The sequence below is a fragment of the Elephas maximus genome, chromosome 12 (genome assembly GCF_024166365.1).
Source record: "Elephas maximus indicus isolate mEleMax1 chromosome 12, mEleMax1 primary haplotype, whole genome shotgun sequence".
In the NCBI taxonomy this organism is placed as follows: Eukaryota; Metazoa; Chordata; class Mammalia; order Proboscidea; family Elephantidae; genus Elephas; species Elephas maximus.
Genome location: NC_064830.1, coordinates 88,141,754 through 88,167,011, shown reverse-complemented (window position 1 = coordinate 88,167,011; position 25,258 = coordinate 88,141,754). Strand labels below are relative to the sequence as shown.

At 48.0% G+C, this 25,258-nt stretch overlaps 1 protein-coding gene across 1 annotated transcript in view; it reads left to right on the top strand.

The window, feature by feature from the left end:
- The window catches only part of GSG1L (GSG1 like), a 275,202-nt gene that overhangs the window by 237,114 nt on the left and 12,830 nt on the right, over positions 1-25,258 (top strand). Inside the window, exons 5-6 of the mRNA XM_049904399.1 lie at positions 3,958-4,125; positions 24,789-24,859. Of these exons, the coding sequence (XP_049760356.1) occupies positions 3,958-4,125; positions 24,789-24,859 (239 nt within the window). The remainder of the gene's footprint in view (positions 1-3,957; positions 4,126-24,788; positions 24,860-25,258) is intronic.

The following is a 25,258-nucleotide window of genomic DNA, read 5'->3' as shown; positions in this document are numbered from 1 at the left end:
AACATGCCAGTTCTACTCACCCCAGCAATTGCACTCTTATGTATCTATCCCAGAGAAATGAAAACTATGTGCACACAAAAACCTGCACATGAATATTCATAGAAGCTTAATGCATAACTGCCAAAATTGGAAATAACTCCGATATCCTTCAGTGGGTTCATGTTCAACAAATGGTGTTACTTCCATACCATTCCATGAAATATCACTCAGAGACATAAAGCAACGAACTGTTAATACACGCAACAATTGCGGTGAATCCACAAAGAATTATGCTGAGTCAAAAAAGCCAGTCGCCACATACATACTGTCTGTTTATATCACATTCTTGAAGTGACAACACTATGGGAATGGAGAACTGATCAGTAGTTGCCAGGGCTTGGGAAGCAGGAGGGAAGTGGGTGTGGCTATAAAAAGGCAACAGGCGGGATCCTTGTGGAGATGGAATTGTTCTGCATCTTGACTGTCAATATCCTGGTTGTGATATCGTATATAGTTTTGCAAGATTTTACCATCGGGGGAAACTGGGTAAAGGGTACACAGGATCTCTCTATATTATTTTTTACAATTGCATGGGAATCTACAGTGATCTCAAAATACAAACCAAACCAAAACCCATTGCCGTCAAGTTGATTCCGACTCATAGCGACCCTATGGGACAGGGTAGAACTGCCCCGTAGAGTTTCCAAGGAGCGCCTGGTGGATTCGAACTGCCAACCTGTTGGTTAGCAGCAGTAGCTCTTAACCACTATGCCAGCAGAGTTTCCTCAAAATACAGAGGTTCATTTAAAAACAAACAACGATAAATAATAGGAAAAAAGATACAAGAGAACGACAGAGTGTGATGAGGCTGTGACAAGATTAAATAGGAGAGCGAGGGAGGGGGGTGTCTTAGATACACAAGGAGGGCCCCACTGAGGAGGAGGTGACACTCAGGGTGAAAAGGCACCAGCCAGGCAAAGAGCCTGAGAAAGCTCAGAAAATAACAAGTCCAAGGCTCCACGGGTGAGATGGGGGTAAGTCTGTGTTTTTGAGGCATAGAAAGGAGGCCATGTGACTGGAGGGTGGGGAGCCAGAGGGAGCTAGCTCAGGGTGACATTTCATTTGAAAGAAAGGTCCTACATCTAAACAGATGGAAAGGCAGGGATGTGGGCATTCCTTCCAGGTCCATCTCCCCTCTTGCCTGTCCAGCGATTGCCCCCCTGCTCTATACCTTCAGTGCCTGTTCTGGAGCCCTTGAGCTTTAGTGACCCTGTATGCTCCCCAGGAACTCCCCTTGAACTTCACCACCCCTACAGTTTTTTTTTGTTTTTAACTTTGCTAGGTCTTTAATTTGAATGCTTGGAAAGTTTCTGCTCCCTCCTCTAGGTTGGAAAGTTGGTCACAGTTAAGATACCTAGCAGTAAAGACTCACTTCAAAACTAACGTGAAGAAGAAGGGAATTTATAGAAAATAATTACGGGTTCCCATAATTGAAAAGTCCAGGGATAAAGGTTTTAGCTCAAGGATCTAGCTCCTTTTTGTGGCTCTCTTTTCCTTTGAGTTAGCTTTATTCTCAGGCCAAGTGGTAGCAAGTTGGTCCCCAGCAGCTCCTGGCCCAAATCTCACCAGCTTAACAATGCAGAAGAAAGATGAGCTTTGGCAAAAGTCCTGGGATTAAGACTCATCCTGACTTGGGTCACATGCCCATCCCTGAACCAGTTACCACTGCCAGAAGGAAACAACACTCTCATTGGCCAAACCTAGGTCATGTGCTCATCTCTAAAAGTTGAGGGTGGGGCAAGGCCCACCAAATTACATGGCCTGAGAGGAGGGAATAAATGATCAGTGTAGAATTGGGATGCTGCTACCCAAAGGAAACCGTGGTGGCATAGTGGTTAAGTGCTATGGCTGCTAACCAAGACGTTGGCAATTCGAATCCACCAGGTGCTCCTTGAAAGCTCTGTGGGGCAGTTCTACTCTGTCCTATTGGGTTGCTATGAGTCGGAATCGGCTCGAAAGCAGTGGGTTTGGCTTTTTTTTTTTTGGTTTTACCGAAAGGAAGAATGGATGATGATCAAACCAACCTAATAGATGTATACACTTGGAATTCCAGAAAAAACTTGCTTCTTCATTCTCCTTACTCAAGTTCCAAGTTCCCACTGAGCTAATTCAAGCAGACATCACAGATTAAACTAGAACCTTCTGCTTTGTTGTTCCGAAGAGAGTGTCTGATTGGACCAACTTTGGTCAGATGTTCAGCCCTTGGTCATCTATGGCCAAGGGGGTGCAAGTTACATACTAGGCCCATTGGTGGATGGGGCAATTCTTAGAGAGGCCAGGCCTACCCCCAAAGCTGTCTCTTACAGACACTCAGGGCTTCTGGAAGATCTAAATTAGCTCCTTATTGTGAAAAAAAATTGGAGAATCTCTTCACTAATGGGTCTTCCAGTAAAGGAAATAGATGGTTCTTAAGGGTGCTTTTGAGAAAGGCTAAATATTCAGGTTTCCTTGTTTTTCTTCGACGGTGCCCTGAGCCTGACAGAAAGAAGAGCAGTGGGTGCTGGAGGTGGGCTGCACCTGACCATTGGGATGCAGGGTCAGTGATGTTCAGAGGCTGGTTGGGTGGGCAGGCTGCAGGGAGGCCTGAGGCTCTGAGACAGTACAGGGCTGGCAACAGCAAAACTGAGCCCTTGATTTGGAGGAAATCAGGTATCAAGGCAGAGTACAGGATAAAGAGACCCAGATACAGACCAAGTGTAGCTAGAGCAAGGCAGGCACCCCGCTTCTGGTACTAAATGTTATTGCACAGTCTTGGCCAGAGGAATCAGGCAGGAGGCCATTTCTGGAACAGGAATGGTCATAGAAGGACTAGCACCTGGCTGGCTGTCTCCTCACTCCACACCTCCCCTTCCCTTCTTTCCAGACGTGGACAGGTCGGAGTCTCCAGCATTGACCTGGCTCAACATACACATCAGATGAGTGTAGCCAAGAGTCCCCAGCTGTGGAGAGAGACAGTGTGGAGTAGCAAGCCAACAGATTATTGTAACAATATCCCAGAGGGAGAGCTTGGAAACCAAGTCATAGAGAAGTGGGTAGCGAAAATGTTAATAACAATAGTGATGGTATTAACAATAGCAAACTTTCTTGAGTGCCTACTGTGTGCCAGGCACTGTTCTAAGATTTTTTAATGAATCATCTCCTTTTACTCATTCAACAACGCTATTATTATGTCCATTTTTCAGTGGACATGAGGAATATGAGCCAGAGAGGTTAAGCATCTTGCCCAAGATCACACATGAACAAAAGTAGTTTGTTGTTGTTGTTAGGCACCATCAAGTTGGCTCTGATAGTGACAATATAGGACACAGTAGAACTGCCCCATAGGGTTTCCAAGGAGCGGCTGGTGAATTTGAATTGCCACCTTTTGGTTAGCAGCCAAGCTCTTAACCACTGTGCCACCAGAGCTCATGAAAAACCAGCTTTTAGGATGTCTGGCCCTCTCTACTCCTGCATAATCAACTCGAACTAATCTTATGCTTTTTTCACTCTAACATCCCATGCCTCCTACAGTGTGGGATGCTCCCTATGGGCTGTGGCTTTGCCTATGCTGTTTCCTTCTCCTGGAATACACTTTCCCCTGGCAAACACTCACTTATCCTACAAGACCCAGTGTAAGCATTTTTGTGTGCTGTGTAACTCTTCCTAATGACAGCCCCCTTGGGTGAAATGACTCGCCCTCTTCTTGCCTCTGAATAATGAACTCTTGTCATATCAGCATCACGTTGTACAGATAATTCTGCCTCCCAGAGCAGACTGAGTGGGGCAGAAACCATGTCTTATTCTTCTCTACTGCAGCACCTGCTCAGGGTCCTCCCTGGGAGGCAGCCATGCAGGAATGGATAAAGGTATGGTTTGGTAGGAGATTTACTATCCCCTGCCCACCCTCACTGTGGCATCTCTCTCCTGATCTCTTGGCAGCCTGGCGTGGGGCTCCTTTACCTGCTGCATGGCAGCCTCTGTCACCACGCTCAACTCCTACACCAAGACGGTCATTGAGTTCCGGCACAAGCGCAAGGTCTTTGAGCAGGGCTACCGGGAGGAGCCGACCTTCATAGACCCTGAGGCCATCAAGTACTTCCGGGAGAGGTCAGTGCACATGGAGTCACCTCCAGCCACCGCTGGGAATCTGAAGCCCAGGGCCTGGGCTCTGTGGCTACAGGGCCTCAGCCAAAAAGTGGAGTGGTCTGACAAAGGTTTTCTGGGAAACGGTGGGGAGGAAGACGCAGGCTGGGTGAGGCAGAGTTTGGACCACACTAGGCTGGACTGTTTGGGGAATTTTAATGTTTTGTGGGGCATGAGGTTGCCTTGGGCTTGCGTGATCAAAGGCCTGAGAAACCCAGAAGGGAACTAAGTTAGAGTGTTTTCCATTTGGCACTATGCTCTTAGGGCCATGACAGAAGCATAAATAGGCTGAACCAAGGTATCTTTCTTGGACTCTGTCACAGCACTGAGTGAAAAGAGAACCCAGCATTGGGACTGGTGATGGCTGCTAGAGGAGGAGAGCTCCTCAAGATTAGTAGCTACATCTGATCACCTGAGTCCTCAGAGCCCAGCTGGGAATAGAAGAGGTGACAATAAATGGTAGATAGATGAAGGGATGGATGGATGAGTGGATACATAGGTGGGTAGAGGTATGAATGAATGTGTAGATAGATTAATGGATAGATGGCTGGATGGCTGGGTAGATGGATGGATGGCTAGGTGAGTGAGTGGATAGATGGATGGCTGAATGGCTGGGTGAATAGATGGATGGATGGACGGTTGGATGAACGGACGGACGGACAGATGGATGGATAGATGGACAGATGAGGGAAGGACAGACAGACAGATGGCTGGCTGGCTGGCAGTATTTCAGAAGCTGAAGATATCCTTAGGCAGAACTCCTCCCAGACACCTTCTACTGATGAAGCTACTCAGAGCATCATCAGCCTGAGACCTGGGCTTTCTGAGCCCTTCCTCCCTCCCAGTGGTCCTGCTGTATCTGCCTCACCTTCTGCTCTTGTCCTTCTGGATCCATCCAAAAGCGTTCTTGTGGGCTAGCCACCACGGACTGCTCTCCAGCTTGCTTCTAACCTGCACCTCTTTAGCTGCTCTAGTGTCTTCTGGGCTGAGGGGGGCCACTGGGCCTGGTCACTCCTCAGCCCTCCTTCAGAACACCCTACATCCCCAGAGCAGATGTGCCTGTGTGCACAGCAGGTCCCACATCATCGCAGCATATGCTGCTCTATCTGAGCTCCATCTGCCTCCCAGGCTTGTCTCAGTCAGTGGTAGCAGAGACAGGGAGAGGGCTGCGCTGACTTTCGTCCTGGCCACACCCTAGCCTGTCCATCCTGAGCTCCTGTCCCTGTAGAACGGTATATCTGGGCCTGGAGCCCCCATGCTCTTCAGCTTTTCTTCCTGGACGAGAAGCGATGGGACAGCAGCCCGAGGTCAGAGTCAACCATGACAGCTAACATCTCTGAGGACTCCTTGTGTACTGGGTCCTGCGCCTGATGCACTTCACTTCACTGACAATGCCCTATGCAGTTAGTACTATTAGTCTCATTTGACAGATGAGGAAAACCTAGGCTCAGAGAAGTTAAGACACTTAAGGTTGCACAGTGCTGGAGGGGGAGTTAGGACCCAGGTCTGCATGGCTGTTAAGAGAAATAAAGAAAGTCAGAGCTGGCGGTGCCCTTGGAGATCAGGCCACCCAGATGGGAGAGGCAGAGGTAGAAGCAAAAGCGGGCAGTCCAGCTCGAGTCCACAGAGATGCTGCTGTGCCCGCTGGTGTCTGCTCAGCACTGGGGTTCTTGTGCAGGTTGGGGCTTCTTACTACCACACATGTGACTCTCAGCTGGAGGGCTCTCTCTGACCCTGGGGTATCTGTCCACACATAGGCTCACTGGGACTCCAGGGCATTGATGCTCCTAGGAGCAGCTTTCAACCATCGACTGGTAGAAGTTGGTGAATGAGGACCCCAGCTTCCTAAGCCCTTGGATGAGACAGCGCTGAGGCATGCTGTCCTCCCAGAGGTCTCCATCGGGTCCAGCCCCAGTTGCTTTCAGCAGAAACCTGGGGCCACCTCCCAAATACATGACCTGTACCCAGATCCCTATGACAGGGCCTGTTTCCAGGGCACCAGAATTAGACATACACTGATGCCTTCCAGGGAAACCCTGGCGGTGTAGTGGTTAAGAGCTAAAGCTTCTAACCAAAAGGTCAGCAGTTCAAATCCACCAGGTGCTCCTTGAAAACTCTATGGGGCAGTTCTACTCTGTCCTATAGAGTCGCTGTAAGTCGGAATCGACTTGATGGCAATAGGTTTTTTTTTTTTTTTTTTTGGTTGATGCCTTTCAGTGGCAGGGAACTGAAAAGCTTTCAAGATGATGAAGGTCAGAGTCTGAGAAGGGAAAGGGAGAAAGGAGGCGGTAGAGCTGGGCAGTGCTGAAGAGTTGGCCTCTCTGTGGGGCACGTGGAAGGGCTCCAAGCAGAGGAGTCACATGGTGGGGCCTGGTGGGACCCCACAGGGACCTCTCTATTACAGACTCACCGTCTCTCCTCTGCCACGTGGGCCTCTTTTCCGTCCCTTGAGCACTCTAAGCTCATTCCCACCTCAGGACCTTTGCACTTGCTGTGCCCCTTGCCTGGAACCCTCTTCTTTCAGACCCTCACAAGGCTGGTGCACTCCTGTCTCAGCTCAGATGCTCCATGCTCAGTGATGCCATCCTTATTCACTTGGTCTAAATCTGCACCCTCCCACCACCCTGTCCTCATCACTTTTTATCCCATTACCGTCTTTTCATAGCATCTGGCTCAACTGGACATTGTTTATTTCTCTTGTTTGCTAGTCTATTGTTTGTAGATTGTGAGCTCCATGATAGAAGGCTTTGGTTGTCTCGTTCCCCAGTCTATCCTGAGCACCTGCACTAGATAGACAGATGATGGATGGATGGATGGATGGATGGATGGATGGATGGATGGATGGATGGATGGATGGATGGATGGATGGATGGATGGAGATAGATGATAGATAGATAGATTAGATAGGTAGATTAGATAGATAGATAGATTAGATAGGTAGATAGGTACATTAGATAGACAGACAGATAGATAGATAGATGATAGATAGCTGCCCTCGAGTCAACTCTGACTCATGGCAACCTTATGTACAACAGAATGAAACACTGCCCAGTCCTGCATCACCTTATGATTGCTGGTGTGTTCGAGCCCTTCACTGAGGCTGTTGTGCCAGTCCCTCTCACCCGGGGTCTCCCTCACCCTCGTTGGTCCTCTATAGGCACATAGTAGGTGCTCATTAAATGATTTTTGGTGATTGGCTGAGTTTTCTCTTTGGAGATTTCCACCCTGACTTCCTCATGCCCTTTCATCTCAAGCCTCCATCTAACAGATTCAGGTCCCAGCACCCCATTCCTAAGTCCTGGGAGAGATGCTGTGCCCAGCACAGGTAGACGTGCTATCAGCTGTTGTCCTGGGAGAGATGCTGTGCCCAGCACAGGTAGACGTGCTATCAGCTGTTGTCCTGGGAGAGATGCTGTGCCCAGCACAGGTAGATGTGCTATCAGCTGTTGCCAGATCGGGATTGCCTCCTCAGCCCAGATGTGGAGAGGACACGTTCACTGGGAAGGTGGCATAGCCCAGGGCCCAGAGTAGGTGCTCAGTAAATGTTTATTGCAGGAATATGAGCAGCCTGATGTCTAAAACAGTTCAGTTAACCCTCTGGTCAGTTGTCACCTTGGCTGTGGGAGGTCCACCTCCTCGGGCATCTGTGGGCAAAACGCACCTTCTATTGCTGAGGTAGACTACAACCTCTCTGTACCCCTCCAGCAGGGAGCTGCTGTTTGTGGTGCCCCAATTTGCATGGTCCCTCACTGCTCAGGCCCCGGTGATGTGGGGGAAGATGGATGCTTCCCAGCATATGCGCAGAATATCATTTCACACGTCCCTAACTTGAACATTATGCAGAGGTTCATCAAATTTTATTTCCCTTCCCCTCCGAGGAGAGCATTTCAGCTTAGCTGGGCTGTTCTACTTATTTATTTATTTATCTATCTGGTGCCTTCCCTACAAAGAGCTCAGAGCTCACAGAGAGATCTCCTCGAAGCTTTGCAGGCGAGCTCAGAAGCAGGGCTGAAATTCTGCATCAGCCAGTGTCCCGAAACTGCAGCCAGGGACACAAGGGAAAGACATCTGTGGCCCCACCTGCCCACGTTTACTACTTCCTGGGGAACAGAGGGTCCTGTGGAAAGAGCAGGGAGTTTGGAGGCCCCCAGATCTGAGTCAGGATTCCAGTTCTTTGCTGCTTTGTGACTTGGAGCCAGCCACTGAGCCTCTCTGAGCCCTGTTTCTTGTAACCCACAATGAGAGATTCTAGAGCTCTCAGGACCTTGGGAAAGCTCAAATGTGATAACCTATGTAAAGGGCTGGCATAGTGCCTGGCACACAGAGGACATCATATGTGTGTTCTGTGTGTGTGTGTGTGTGTGTGTGTGTGAGAGAGAGAGAGACAAAGAGAGAGAGTTACTGTCGCCTGTGCTACTAATGCCTTCACTGGACCCAGGGTGAAGTATGACCTTGGTAATAATTAGTTTAGGATGCAGATGGAGATGGAATTTTAGATAATACTGGTAAAAATCCTATCAATAACTACAGCAAATGCTTATATTGTGCTTACCCTGTGCTCGGCCGTCTTCTAAATGCTTTAGATGGTACTCAACTGATTCCCACAACAATCTGTGAGGTAGGTCTTATCATCATTCCCATTTTATAGATGTGAAATTGAAGCACAGAGAGGTGGAGTGACTTGCCCAAAGTCACACAGCTGGGAAGTGACAGAGCCAGAATTTGAACCCAGGCAGGCTAGCTCCGAGCCACCCAGTCATTCCCCTTGCTGTGCACCTCTCATGACTGATCAGTAAACTCTGCCCCACACTGAGGTAGGACCTGGGTCACAGGGTAAGGGTGGCGGGGGGATTCCCATCTGTGAGGCGTGAGTCAGGCCAGAGATAGGTCGTGGATGCAGAATGGGGGTATGGGATGATGCGTGTTATGGGAGAGGGCTGCTGGTCTCCCTTCCCCATGTGTCCCAAACCCAGCCTTCCTGTCAGTGGGGAAACGCTTGTGGGGGACATTGTGGATCCCACTTCATCTATGCCATTTGTGCTGTCCACCTGATTGAGGGTGCCATGGGATGAGGGAACAGAAAGCTCTTGAACCATTTTCCTCTCCTCACTCCACTGGTATCTTCTCTCATGGAGGCTGAGGAGTCTGAGGAGCCATTAGGCAGATTCTGAATGGGCTCCAGGAGTTTTGAAATATGGTAGTGTGTGTGTGTGTGTGTGTGTGTGTGTGTGTGTGTGTGTGTGTGTGTAGACAGAGAGGCCAGTACACAAGTGTGTTGAGGAGACCCTATACTCCCCTGACTCTGAGCAACTTCACCTGTCCCAGCCTGAGAACCATTTGGAATTAAACCCTTACAACATTACCCCGGTGGGGCAGTGGTTAAGTGTTTGCCTGCTGACCAAAATGTCCGCAGTTCGAATCCAGCAGCAGCTCCTTAGAAACTCTGTGGGGCAGCCGGAGTCGCCTCCACGGCAATGGGTTTAGGTTTTTGGTAGCATCACCCTGTCTGGGGTTTGGTTTTTTGGTACCATCACCCTGTCTGTTGTCCCCTAGAAGGGCATCTTAATGGAACCTCCGGGGGGGGGGGGTGCAGTTTGAAAGCTGCCGAGTGAAAGGTAAATATTTGCAGATTGGTCTTTCTTGAATACTTTATGTTCAGATCTGGTTTAACAACATGTAAATGAAAATGAGACCTGTTGGATCGGACTTGCAGGGAATTCAGCCACAGCTAGACATTGCGCCTCCTTCACAGTGACCGGATCGCCCTGTCAGGGCGCCTCTCTCTTTAGCCGGTCTCGCTCCGGCGCAATACTTGTTTGTTCATTTGCCTGCCTCCTTCGCATGCGCACTAGATTAGTGTCTCCACCCTGTCCCAGCACCTAGGAAGAAAAGGCTCAGTAAGTCACAGTGCTCATTAGGACTCATAATTAATTCTATTGTTAACAGGCACTGTTGCAAGTGTCTTGCCTGTGTGCACGCGTTTAGCGCTGTGGAGTGCATGAAGAAGTAGGCCAGGCTTTGTTTACTAGCTGTGAGTCCTCAGGTAAGTCCCTGCGCCTCTTTGAGCTTCAGTTTTCCTGGCTGGAAAATGGGCTAATGCTTATTCTTCCTTGTGAGGATAACATGAGATGACACAAGTTTCTGGCGCAAAGCCAGGGTCCCCCCCTCCACCCTTTCAGAGACCTCCCTGGGTACAGGGCGCCCCCTGCCTGAGGAGGGATCACGCTGCACACTGGAGACCCTTGGAGAATCCTGAAGGGCGCCCCCTGTCTGAGGAAGGGTCACACTGCACATTGGCGGTCTCGGAGAATCCTGCCTGAAGCTGTGCTGTTTGACCCCATTAAAAAAAAAAAAAGTTGCCCTGGAGTTGATTCTGACTCATAGTGACCTTATAGGACAGAGTAAAACTGCCCCACAGGGTTTCCAAGGAGCCGCTGGTGAATTTGAACTGCGGACCTTTTGGTTAGCAGCTGTAGCTGTTAACTATGCCACCAGTAGTGCTTGGCCCCATGGTGGTTTTAGAAATTCTTAATTTGGGGCTGTGTTGTTAAAATCAGGAGATCTCATGTTAAAGATCGAGGTTTCTGGTTTCTCCTAAAAAAGCCAAAGATCTGGCCACGGTGGGCCTGCGTTCCTGTGGGGCACCCTTCACTAGAGCAGAGGAGCAGCTACCCCTCAGAGCCCTGGCTCTTGCATTATGTGCTTGGCCCCTGAAGCCCCCTGGCTCAGTCCAGTGGGTGAGACAGATGTGTGTGGGTACCGTGGTGGGGATCACCGAGATGTAGCTGCAAGGCCAGAGCCATCAGTCCCACCCAGGGCAGGGGAGGTATAGGATAGAAAAGGCTTCACGGAAGAGACCCTTGAGCCAAGTTTTGAAAGACACGTGAAGCATTCATCAGACCTACAGGTCTGGTGTGGGGTGGTGTGGGGTGGTGGTGGTAGCAGCTATTTGAATATTAAAAACCAGCTGCCATCGGGTGGACTCCAACTCATGGTGACCCCATGTGTGTCAGAGTTGAACTGTGCCACATACGGTTTTTACTGGCTGATTTTTCGGAAGTAAATCACCAGGCCTTTCTTCCAAGTCACCTCCAAGTGGACATGAACCTCCAGCCTTTCAGTTAGCAGCCAAGTGTGTTAACCATTTGCACCACCCAGGGAGTGAATTTATCTTCCCAAGATGGAGAGGAAACCCTCCCAAAGCCTCCTTCCTTCCTCACTGGGCTCTGAGGCCAACAGGAAGCATCCCAACCTCGATCAGGGAGCTGGGGTGTGGACACAGTGGTGATTGGCCTGGAGGCAGCACATTGATCCGCAACCCCAGCCCTTCTCTCTCCTGTCAGTTGTAGGGAAACCGATTTGAAGGACTCAACTCTACTTCCTCACCACCCACTCGCTTCACAGCCCACTCCAGTCTGGTTTCCACTCCTCATTCCACCAAAGCACCTGGCGGCAGCCGCATACACACCCTCTCTGAATCGGCTCCCAAGATCCACTCTTCCTGGGTTTGATCCCCTCACTGTTCCTTCTCCGTTTCTTTTATAGCCTTATCCCCCTCCTTGGCCTCCTCCTGGCCCTCCTTCTTCATTTGGTTCTGTGCTGATGCTCCCAGGGTCCCACTCCAGGCCCCCTTCTCTCCTCAGTCTACGTTATCTCCTGAGTCCACAGCCTCGGTGGCCATGCTTACACCAGGGACTCCCATGTCCACGGAGTCCTCTTCAGTCTGCCCAGCTCATGTCCACTTGCCTCTTCACGTTCCTCAAGGTCACCTCAAATCAACATATCCAAGACTGAACTCATTCATGCCACTGTCCTCCAAGCCCAACCCCATTTCAGCGTCTTTCTCCGTCAACGCTGTACTGTACAAGACCAAAATCTGCAAGTCCTTCCTGACCTTCCCGTCGTCCCCTAACCTCGTCAAATCTCACACATCCATTGGGTGTTCTCTCCATTAGCTGACTTCCCTTGTCCCCAGTGCCTTCACCTAGCTCAGTGCTTTGTCAGCGCCCTCCTGGATAAATCCAACAACCTCCTGAGTGGTCTTCCCACATCCATTTCCTCTTCTGATCAGTTCTCACAGCAGCCAGAATACCATGCAATATGCAAATGTGATCAGGGTAGCATTTCCCCCATCTTTCTGCCTAAAACATCAGAGTGACCTTCAAGGCCTCACATTCCTCACAAGGCCCTTGGTGATCTGGCCCTGTATCCTTCTCCCCACACTCCACACCCCCTGTTGGCCCGCCTCAGGGCCCAGATGAGTCATTCTCCTGGCCCCGGGGAAACCTCTGACTGACCCTGCTGTTCTCTGCCTGGAGAGCCTCCTACCTCCTCCCCTTTGTCAATTCCTAATCTGTCCAAATTCCCCTCCCATGTCACCCTCACAGCCCTGCCAACCCTCCCCACAAAACCTATCCTCGTTTTAATGTTGCCTTTGTTTCTGTAGGAGCCCTGGTGGCACAGTGGTTAAGAGCTCGTTCGGCTGCCAACAAAAAGGTCGGCAGTTCAAATCCACCAGCCACTCTTTGGAAACCCTATGGGGTAGTTCTACTCTGTCCTATAGGGTTGCTAAGAGTTGGAATCAACCCCATGGTGATGGGTTTGGGTTTTAGATTTTTGTTTGTATAAGCCCACGGAGACAGGGATCCATGGCCACTCACCTTGTCACTCCCAAACAGTAGGCTGGATGGAGAGAGTGACAAAGAACAGAAAGGAAGATGTCTTTGGAGGGACCCCTTGGGTCTGTCCCTGGGCAGTCCATTAGACAAGGGTAACCTCTGCCCTCTGGAAGCTGCCAAGGTCCCACTTGCTTGGCCCCTTCCCGACATGCCAGCTGAGGTGACCAGCATCACACCTCGGGGTCTCCACTTTTGTGACTCTGCTTACTGCTGTGTTTCCTGTGTCCAAGTCTGGATGGTGGAGGGACTTGTGAGGCAAACCAAGTCTAGAGGTTTTCACATTGTCTGTGGAGCTTTCGGGGCTGGCAGGACCCGCTTAGAGGCTATTGAAGGTGGCAATGGGATGGGGGCCAGGGCTCCAGTAATGCTAGTGATTATTTGTATTTCTGAGTAAAAATTTCTAACTTATGCAGTTCTGAAAAGCATCTCAAGGTGCTAATATCTAGGTGTGTTTTTTTAGAACCCAGTATTGAAGAAGGGAGAGACAAAACTTCAAGCTGCATATAAAGACTAGACTGCAGTGTTGACAACTGTGGGTAGCTGTATCTTTTTCTCTGTTATTTTCCAAATGCTTTTTATTATGATTCTATTACTCATAAAATAAAGAAAAAAAAAAAGAATCTTCTTAAAAAACCCATTTATTTCCTTCTATCTTGGAATGGCGCTTTTGATGTGATGTTATAGAATCTTAATTTACTAGATGTGGTCATTTATTTCCCAAAATTCTTTTTAATTCCATTGTCCATCCCATTGTAAATTGATCATGGAAAATTAATGTGCTCTTTGTCCTCCACAACTGTTGCCTGGATGTTTAACCTCTGCGATGTCTTCAGTCACGACTCCGACTTCCCCGTCTGTTTTCACTGTTGGAATATTACTTCTCGCTGCCTTACCGTCTGCCACTCCCTGTGAGGATCCTTTGAAATCACTGTTTATTCTTGAGAGAAGTGCAGCGCCCAGAAATTAAAGATGGCGCCGCGGAGGTTGCAGGACCTCGAGCAGGCTCACACGATTAGATTGCTGACCGACGCCATCATGCAAGGAAGGTGAAGAGCACACAGTGGTCCTGGAGGTGGAGAAACCATGAAAGGGATGTGGAAGGGACATTTGGGATGGATGGGCACTCCCTGGACACCCACATCTTCTCCTAAATACCAGACAACTGGAGGGAAGATGAGCGATGGGAGGGAGGTGCCTGGGAGGCTCGGAGGTAGTCCTCAGGCCCAACTGGCACCACTACAACTTCTCTGGAGATGCCCATATGCAACCAGGACTTGTGGGGAGGAGACTGGCTCCCAGGGCCCATCGGATGGCCACCTACAGCCACATGGAGGATGGCTGGGTTGAAGCTTAGTGGAGGGCCACATATTTCCAAGGCCAAAAACCAAAAACCCGTTGCCGTTGAGTTGATTCCGACCCATAGCAACCCTATAGGACAGAATAGAACTGTCCTATAGGGTTTCTAAGGAGCAGCTGGTGGATTTAAACTGTTGACCTTTTGGTTAGCTGCTGAACTCTCAACCACTGTGCCACCAGGGCTCCATCTAGAGCCAAAGGCTCCTCCAACGTGACCTGCCAACCACCAGCATCGGCCTCACCTGGAAGGTTGTCAGAAATGCAGAATCTCAGGCCCCACCCCAGACCTGCTGAGTCAGAATCTATATTTTAAGAAACTTCCCAGGTGACTTGTGGACGTCTTAAAGTTTGGGGAGTGCTGGGCTGGGCCGCAGGACAGAGCAGATGCAGCTCTGGTCATGGGATCAGGAGATGGATGTGGCTAGCCGAGGCAAGGGGAAGAAGAAGGTCCTCTAGATAGAATGTGGTCCCCACACCAGTGCCCCTTTGTGAACATCCTTGGTGATAGATTAGAACTGCCCCATAGGGTTTCCAAGGAGCAGCTGGTGGATTCGAACTGCCAACCTTTTTGTTAGCCATATTACTTAACCACTGTACTGAACTTGAGATAAGCATTTAGAAACTATCATAGCAAGTTGGCATTGCTGGGACGTCCAAGCTTGCTGCTTGCATGTGTTTTTTTCCCTTTCATTTTCTAGTAACTCACTTGTGTTGTATTTTATAGAAGCACAGGTCCATGGTGGACTGGACATGAAGGCAGTTTGAGAGGCATAGCACATAGACTATTAGCACCAGGCAGTGGCTGGAGATTTGGGAAACAGAAGCCAGCCTGGGGCCGGGGAAAGAGCGTGGCTGGCTTCGAAGATGCCACACACTGGGCCTCTTGAGGTGGGCAACATGTCGGGAGCACTGTGTTGGGGAGGTCTGGGTGCCCAGCACCTATGCCGAGCACACCAGGGACAAGGCCTGCCCAGCTCCTGGCTGCCGATACCTGGCTTGCTGTGGCTGCATTCGGCCCTGGAATTATGCAGACTGGTACTGTGGGGCTTCCCATGGAGACAAGACATGGGTTCTGTCCCATCCACAGAGCCTCCCTGTTCTGCCAACTGCTCTGAACACTTCTCTAGAAAAGAGTAAGCCCCTAGCCTCAGTCTTCCCAGTCTGCTGTGGATTACTCGGGACAGTGATGCGTGACCCTGCTGTCACCCCCTAGAGCACTGTTGGTACAGCTGCTGGCAGTTGTAGGAGAGCCAGAGCTGGAGGTTTCTAACATCACCCTCCCCTAGGACCTCACAACCCAGGGTGTATCCAGGCTGGGGCTGGAGAATCCCCTGACTGCTGGGGTGTCCGCAGGGAGCAATGGGAGCAAGCTACACTCCAGGGACATATCAACTAAGTTCGAGTCCCAACCCTGCACCAGCCAACTTTAGGGTGTGCCAGAGCTGGCCCCACGGGCTCACTGGGGCCCATGGTGCATACCTCTTCCCACCTCTGTGTTCAGGGGCAGGCGACTAATGCGTGGTAGCTTAAAGTCAGTCATGGTGGGGGCGTTTGCACCATGGAATTTGACAAACTCTGCAAATCAGAGCTCTTTTTTCTTTTGGTGAGCCAACTTGTTAACACTCATCGACATACCACTAAGCTTTGGGCAAGTCGCTAGTCTATCTCAGCCTCAATTTTCACATCTGTAAAATGGGAATGATAATAAGACTGACGATGATGGCGACCCTGTGATGAGCTATTTATTGGTTGGGATGTGGGTTTGAATGGGTATAAACAGATCCAACATAACAAGGGCTTAAAACATTTGACATTTATTTCTCACTGAAAAGTCTGAGCAGGTACATCTGTTATTGTCACCCCTCCCGGGACACACAGCATCAACTCAAGCTTAGCTTTCACTCTTGACTCTCCTGTCTCCAGTTAGGGGTGACTCTGTGTCTCCAGGGGCAGAAGGCTGTACTGTGACACACTGGGGGTCCCCTCTGCCCTAAATCCAAAGGTTTTTGATTCTTTGAAGCCTTCTTCTGCTTCATCCGAAGGGTCCCTTTTCTGAGGACATCACAGTGGTTTCAGATCTAAGTGACTGAAGGGAAGAAAGGGGGTGTGTGCGTTTAGGAAAGCAGAGTAATGAAAATATTAAAATTAATTGTCCCCCATGTTGGGAACCATGAGGTGGAAGTGAATGTGGAGTCACAGAGTGACAGAGCTTAAAAGGCCCCCAGAGTCTTAAATGCTAGCAGGCAGCCATCTAAGATGCATCAATTGGTCTCGACCCAAGTGGAGCAAAGAAGAATGAAGAACACCAAAGATAAAGAAAGACACAAGGTAAATATGAGCCCAAGAGACAGAATGGTCCATATAAAACCAGAGACTACATCAGCCTGAGAAGGAAGAACTAGATGGTGCCCTGCTACAACTGACGACTGCCCTGACAGGGAACACAACAGAGAATCCCTGACGGAGCAGAAGAACAGTGGGATGCAGATTTCAAATTCCTGTAAAAAGATCAGACTTAATGGTCTGACTGAGACTAGAGGGACCCCAGAGGTCATGGTCCCCAGACTCTCTGTTAGCCCAAGTCTGAAACTATTCCTGAAGCCAACTCTTCAGACAGGGATTGGACTGGACTATAAGACAGAAAATGATACTGGTGAAGAGTGAGCTTCTTGGCTCAAGTAGACACATGAGACTATGTGGGCAGCTCTTGTCTAAAGGTGAGATGGGAAGGCAAAGGGGGATAGGAGCCGGTTGAATGGACACAGGGAATAGAGGGTGGAGAGGAGGAGTGTGCTGTCTCATTAGGCAGAGAGCAGCTAGGAGTACATAGCAAGGTGTGTATAAGTTTTTGTATGAGAGACTGACTTGATCTGTAAACTTTCACTTAAAGCACAATAAATAAAAAATAAATAAATGAAAATAAAAAGACCCCCAGAGATGAGGATGATGACAATAGTAATGTTTTAGATTAATTATGTACCCAAAAAAAAGGTATTTTGAAGTTCTAACCCCTAGTACCTGTGTATGTGACCTTGTTTGGAATAGGGTCTTTGAAGATGTTATCAGTTAACATAAGATCATACCGGAGTAGTGTGGATCCCAATCCCATCTGAGTGGTGTCTTGTAAAAGAGGAGAACAGACGTGAAGAGTTAGACAGAAGGATGTCCGTCCAGTGATTACAGAAGCAGATATAAGCCAAGGATTGCCAGAAGCCACCAGAAGCTGGGAGAGAGGCAGGGAACAGTTTCTCAGAGCCCTCGGAAGGAATCAACATGGCCGATACCCTGATTTGGACTTCTAGCCTCCAGAACTGTAAGATAATAAATTCTTTAAAGCCACCCACTTTGTTGTATTTTGTCATGGCAGCCCTAGGAAACGAAGACAAGCAATAATAGTAATATATTTGTTGAGCACCTACTGTGTGCCAAGTAGTGTTCTAAGCACTCTGAATAAATGGACCGTTTCATGTATTAACTCATTTAATCCTTTCAACAATCCTAAGAGGTAGGTGCTATTATTATGCCCATGTATCATAGGATGAAGGGGGCAGTGGTGGTTTAGTGGTAGAAGACACAGGTTCAATTCCAGGTAAGTGTACCTCATGCGTAGCCACCACTTGTCTGTCGGTGGAGGCTTGCAACATTGCCATAATGCCGAATGGGTTTCAGCAGAGCTTCCAGACTAAGATGGACTAGGTGAAAGGCCTGGCAATCTACTTCTGAAAATCAGCCAATGAAAACCCTAGGCAGGACCAGGCAGCTTTTTGTTCTGTTATGCATGGGGTCATCATATGTTGGAGGCCAATTTGACAGCAGAGAACAATATCATATGAGGAAACCAAGACTCAGCATAAGGGACGTGTCCAGACTCAAATAGCTGGTAAGTGATGTAACCACCACTCCAACCCCGCACAGAGGAGAAAACCGAGACCCGGAGGGGGAAGGGACACATGGGAATGAACAGTGAACAGAGTACATGGACTGCCCAGACCTCCGGCTGCCTGGTTTGAGTCCCACTTCACACCAAGCATCATGCCATAACCCTCCAGGGCACTGATGCAGATTTGTGGGTAATTTCTTACGCCACCATTAAAAAAAAAAATTCGTCTTCAGAAAACACATACTTCCTGCGGAAATTACTGTTCATATTTCCTACAGGAAATTACAGTTCAAATCAAAGCAATTGTCACCCAGCGACATTAGTAGTTTTTCCTTCCTTTCGACACAGTGTTCAGGATCCTTGGACAACCCATGGTTGCCCCCTTTCTGAGCTGTGCTTAGCTTCAGGCTGCCTTTCTCCATTTCCTCACCTCCTTTCCTCCTTTCTTCTCCCTTCCTTCCTTCCTAACATTACTTGAGATACTTTGTGCCAGGAACTGCGCTAGACCTTGAGGCTACAAGCAGAGAATGAGATAAACTCCATACCTCTTTTCTCTCAGCTTGGAGCTGACTGGGGAAGACAGACTATTAAACAAGTTAACAATGATAATTAACAAGTTCTGAGCCCTTACCTGTGCCAGGTGCTATGCTTTATCCTTACAACATCCCAGTGATGCGGGGTGGTACCGTTAGTATTGAGATGACAACTACCACTGTCACGGAAGCAGCGGTGAAGAAATCAAACGGCCTATTGTATTGGGCAAATCTACTGCAAAAGACCTCTTTAAAGTTTTCAAAAGTGGAGATGTCACTTTGAGGACTAAGGTGCGCCTCACCTATGCCATGATCTTTTCAATAGCCTCATATGTGTGCAAAAGCAGGAGAGTGAAAAAGGAGGCAGAAGAATTGATCCATTCGAATTGTGATGTTGGCAAAGAATATTGAATATATTGTGGACTGCCAGATGAAGAAACAAATCAGTCTTAGAAGAAATACAGCTGGAATGGTTTTTAGAAGCCAGGATGGCAAGACTTTATTTTGCTTACCTTAGTCATTGGGAAAGATCAATAACTAGGGAAGGGCATCATATTTGGTCAAATAGAAGGTCAGCAAAAATGAGGGAGAGCCTCAGTGAGGTGGATTGACCTGGAATAGTCACTACAGACTCAAATATACAAATGATGATGAAAATGACCCAGGACCAGGCAACGTTTTGTTGTGTTATGCAGAAGATGGCCATGAGTTGGAGCTGACTTGATAGCAACTAACAATAATAACCATTATTATGTCCATTTTGTACATGCAAAAACTGAGATTCGGAGTTGTTAAGTGTGTGGTACAAGGTCATGCTGCCTGTACATAGTAGACCTAAGGCTCAACTGAAGTTCTGGTCACATGGTGGTTAAGAGCTTGGCTGCCAAACAAAAGATCAGCAGTTCGAATCTACCAGCCACTCCTTGGAAATCCTATGGAAACAGTTGTACTCTGTCCTATAGGTCGCTATGAGTTGGAATCAACTTGATGGCAGTGGGTTTGGTGTTTTTTGGTTTAAGGCTCAACCAGTTTCCTCCTCGCTGCAGGGCCCAAATTCTCACTCATGCCCAAAGCATCCCCTGTCCTCTGTGTGTTTTCTGCCAGCATTCACTGCCATCTGACACCCTTAGCCCCGCAAAGGGTCATTATTCCTTGCCCATAACTCCTGCCAAGTCTTAGCCACTCAGCAGATGACTGCCAAGATCCTGCAGGCTCCGCAGGCCTTTTATTTTCGCTGGTGAATCTGGTAGAGAGGACTGCATTTGCTTAAGGAAACCAGCTTTTTCCAGAATGGCAATGCAGCCAAGTAGGAAGACAGGCAGCTCCAGGGTTGGATCTCAGCTCCCTCTTGGAAAAGCGAGCATGTCAAGACACAGCTCAGGTGTCGCTTTCTCTGTGAGGCCTCTGCTGGCCTCCCCGCAAGTGGTCCTCCATGCTGGCTGTACATTAGAATCACCTGGGGTATTTTTTTTTAAACTCCCCCGGTGATTTCAATGTGCAGTCAAGGTTGAGGAGCACTAGGCAAGAACAGGGCCAAATCCAGCCCACCATCTGTGGGTGTAAATAAACCACCAGTTGCCACTGAGTTGACTTAGACTCACGGCAACCCCATATGTGTCAGAGTAGAACTGGAGTTTTCAGTGGCTGACTTTTTGGAAGTAGGTCACCAGGCCTTTCTTCCAAGGCACCTCTGGGAGGACTCAAACCCCAAACCTATTGGTCACCATTTGTACCACCCAGGGACTCCGTCGTAAATAAGTTCTGCTGAAACACAGCCACACCCATTTGTTTCTGTTGTGTCTGTGGCTACTTTTGCTACAAGGACAGAGCTGAGTAGCTGTGGCCCACAAAGCCTCAAATATTTACTGTCTGGACTTTGACAGAAAATTTTGCCAACTCTATTCTGCCTGCCAACCTTCTTACCATCATTCTAGGTTAAAAATTAGCATGCTAAGCTGTGATCATTTGTGTAAAACAAATATGAGTATCTCAAGGTCATCTGAGTCATCCCTGTGGCCCCCAAACCCAGCACGAGGCCTGGCGCACTGTAGACACTCATTAAGTGGCAGGCGTTACTTGATATGCTACCTATTGAACTTGGGGCTTCTCAGCAAGTGTTAGGTGACTGGGGAGGGGCTAAGAGGGGCCATGCCAGGCTGGGTTGCCTTTCTCCTTAAGCAATAGCCCTATGGCTCATGGGGCCCTCTTGCCAGGGCTGAGGGTCCCAGGAGAGCCCAAGGGGTGCCCAGCGTGAGGCCCAGAAGAAGATGGATCTCAAGAAGGAAGCCATGAGAATTGGGATCCTGGGGTGGATCGGGGAATTGGTTCAAGGCTAGGGCTGTGAAGTGCAGGAAGATGTGGGCAGCCCACTGCATGGTGGGGTGGAATCTATTGACCCAAAGATGCTGGATATGGCCAGGTTGCTGGTGCTTCAGGTTGAGGTTGGGGCTGTTATCTGGTCCAGCCTCCCATCCAATGTTGAATCCAGTTAGAGCTCTATGACTGGTGATACTCCAGCCTCCGCTTAAGTACCCCTGGTGATGGGGAACTCACCATCTTGTTAGATATACATGCAAGGATATTCCCCATAACATTGTTTGGAAGAATGGAAAAATTGGAAAACAACTAAATGTCTATCAATTATTCTTTCTCATTCAACTATGAGAGAAAATATGAGTGACATCTATGTGGGCTGATATGGAAGGATTTTGGAAATTTGTGGGTAAGTAAAAAATAAATAAATCAAGTTATAAGGGATGCTTAATTTGAGGCAATTTATTAAAAAAAAAAGTATTAATTCTAAAATGATAAACACCAAACTACTAACACCTCTCACTACATGGAGGTGTGATTATAGGGTGACCTTCACTCTCTTTATGAGGTTAGATTTTTTTTTTCCCTTGCAACAAACCTGTGTTATTAGGAAAATAACAAAGACATTTCTATTAAAAGAGAAGACCATGATGATGACGATGACGTACATCCTCCCATACGTTGAGCTACAATCTGCCTTCCTGAGGCATCAGGACACGATCCTTTATTCTACCATCAAAGGCCATGGGAGAACTTTGTAAAGAGAAACTGCACTCAGAATCTGTTTTCTGGGAAGCACAAGCCTAGTGCTTTGGTGCAGACAGCTTGAGCAATCCTTGTGTGGTATTATTCAACTCTTGTCAAGACGAACTTGTCTTTCCTACTAGACTGGAAGCTCTCTGAGGACAGACTGTGAAATAGACATTTCTGTTTTCTACACAGCCTCTAGTGCAAACTACACAGAGTAGGTTCTCAAGAAATTCCTGTCGAATGAACGGATGAACGAATGAATGATTTCAGGGACCAAAACTATCCATCTATGAGTATTTCTCTCCCTTCTGCTAAGGACATTTCTAGCATTGCTTCCTTGTCATTTACCAAATCCCCCCCCTGACTCCTACCTAACCCCAAGCTTCTAGACATTCCTATGTAATTAGGAATAAGAGGTGGTGGGAGGAATCAAAAAGACAGGTATGGGGCTTTGTTTTTGGAAGGCATTGAGACTTACTTGCATGAAGGAAAAGAGGATAAGCATGGGAAGAAAGGAAGGGTAGAGAAAAAGGGAGACACCATGCTGAAGGCACTGGAGAGAGTTTGGGGGAAACAGTGAGAGTGAGACACAGGGCGAAAAAGGTTTCAGGACAGCTGAAGGCATGCAAAAGCAAAGAGAGGAATGGAGAAAAATGTTGAGAAGTGGGGCTGGAGATTGTGAATTAGAGGACTTTCAGTATTCCTTAAGAGATACAATAATGATTAGAATTATTTTTTACTTCAGGGAACTAGATCGTGATTCTGTAAATGTGATGTGCCTTTGGGCTGGGCCATGCGGAGCTCTGGAATTTATCTGGGTTACAAATGAAGGAGTGAAATAAGTGAATGTGGTCCCACCCATTCTCTGGCCCAGTCATTGGTGGGATAGGAATGAGGGTCTAGGTCTAGAACCGTGTCAGGGAGCATGCAGCTGCCTCCATTCTACGTGTCATTGACCAAGAGTGATATTCTGAGCCTCTGATCCGTGTTCATCATCCCCTGCCACGGCAATAGGGGCAGCACCCTCTGGAACTGGTAGTCGTATGATGCTGGGGAGGGAAACCACACTTGAAAAACTCCTGCGGTTTTGGTGGAAAAGATCACTGTGCTAGAAGTTAGAAGACAAGGAGTTTTGTTAATATGCAGAATTATATTTAGAAAGTGTTTAAATTTAATTAAGAAAAATTATACAGCTAATAAAAGTCCATTGCCATAAATATATTTACAACCACAACAACAATAAAAAAGGGTAGCTGCTGAGGCTTCTTATGTACAACCAAAAATCTCATGGGATTTGGTTCCTTGGCTTGGAGGTTTAGGGTCATGGTTTCATGGGACATCGCAGTTAATTGGCCTAATAATGTGTTTAGTGCTTCTCTTCTACTTCCTAGTTCATTGTGTGGTACCTGGGGCCTTAAAAGCCTGCAAGTAGTCATCCAAGACATAACAATTGATCTCTGTTCGCCTAGAGCAACAGAGAAAGAAGGAGAGTCAGGAATACAGGGAGGATATGGAATACGTAGCTAATTGCCTCCGTGAACAATTGCTTCCTTTGCATGAGAAGAGAAGAACTGGAAGGTGTCCGGCTACCATTACTGAACTTTTTTTTTTTTATTTTTTAGCTTTTATTGAGCTTCAAGAGAACATTTACAAATCAAGTCAGGCTGTTACATATAAGTTTATATACACCTTACTCCATACTCCCACTTGCTCTCCCCGTAATGAGTCAGCCCTTCCAGTCTCTCCTTTCGTGACAATTTTGCCAGCTTCCAACTCTCTCTATCCTCCCATCCCCCCTCCAGACAGGAGATGCCAACACAGTCTCAAGTGTCCACCTGATACAAATAACTCACTCTTCATCAGCATATCTCTCCTACCCACTGTCCAGTCCCTTCCATGTCTGATGAGTTGTCTTCAGGAATGGTTCCTGTCCTGGGCCAACAGAAGGTTTGGGGGCCATGACTACCGGGATTCCTCTAGTCTCAGTCAGACCATTAAGTCTGGTCTTTTTATGAGAATTTGGGGTCTGCATCCCACTGATCTCCTGCTCCCTCAGGGGTTCTCTGTTGTGCTCCCGGTCAGGGCAGTCATCGGTTGTGGCTGGCCACCAACTTATTCTTCTGGTCTCAGGATGATGCCATTACTGAACATTTTGATCAAAGATTCTGTAGAAGAACCCTGACCAAAAAGAGGAAAACACAGAACAGAATTTCAAATTCTCATGGACCCCAGACTTTCTGGAGCCATGAAGGTTGGATAAACCCCTTAAACTATTGCCTTGAGATGATCTTTAAACCTTAAACCAAAAAGATCTCCTGAAGTCTTCTTAAAACCAAACAATAGTTTAGCTTAACCAGTAAGAAAAGGTCTGCCTTCAGTATTATGCTCTTTTAAGAACTATCTTTGTGGGATCAAAGTGACAACAGCAACTCACCCTTAGGGGGTGCTGAATTTATGTTAATGAGGGAGGGACAACTCAGAAAAGGATGAGAATGGTTGTACAACTCGAAGAATGTAATCAGTGTCACTAAATGGTGCACGTAGAAACTGTTGGTGTGTATGTTTTGCTGAGTATATTCTCAACAACAACAAAATAAACAAGAAACAAGTCCATTGCCAACAAAATTAAAAAGTAGAGTTAAGCAAAAAAAAGGCTCTAGATTTAACCCTCTATATTTTTATTCTCATTACTTAGGGTAATCACCATTAACCTTTTGGTATATATCCTGCCAAATAGTTTTGTGCCTCTCAGTATATAGTTTTCAAAACAGATACGGGATCAAGCTGCATACATTCTTCAGTAATATACCGTTTACGCATAGCTGAATATCTTTTTGTGAGAATACATGGGTTTGCCTCCCCTTCAGCCTGTTACTTACTAGCTTTGTGGCATTGGGCTGGTTGCAACACCTCCCAGTGCCTCAGTTTCTTCACCAATAAAATGGAATTAATGACACCCTCTCCCGGGGTTGTGGTAAAGATCCCACGGGGCAGTGGGTGGAAGGTTGTCTTGCAAACTGTCCTGCAATGGGGAGGGACTACAGGCACTTTTTCAGGTCCTGGATCTGTGCCAGCTCAGCCCGCTGTTTCTCACACAGGCTTTTGTTCCCTTTACAGGATCGAGAAGAGAGATGGGAACGAGGAAGAGGACCTTCGCTTAGATTGCCGCCATGAGAGATATCCCACCCGTAAGTGGCCTCATCCATGGAAGCCTGGTCTACAGACTCGTCGGCTGTCTGAGGAGAAAGAACCCCTAGAGATGAGCCAGGCCAACTTTCCCCTACACCCTGCGTTATCCCATCGACACACACTAAGGATGGGGACACTGAGGCTGGCGTCTCAGCCTGCAAGTGCTTTGCTTATAGCAGCCCCAGCCTTCATGATGGGAGTTGGGATGCTGAGAAATAAGGGAGATGAGGATGCATTAAAGGCAGGCAGGCAGCGAAGACAAAGCTCAAGTCCAGGCCAGGGTTACTTGTAGGTCTGGGATAGAATTTGCCAAGTCAGGAAGGTGACAGTGGATACAATTTGTTTGGGCCATGGATGCTTCTGGCAGCTTAGAACGCATTGACTTCATATGCCTCACT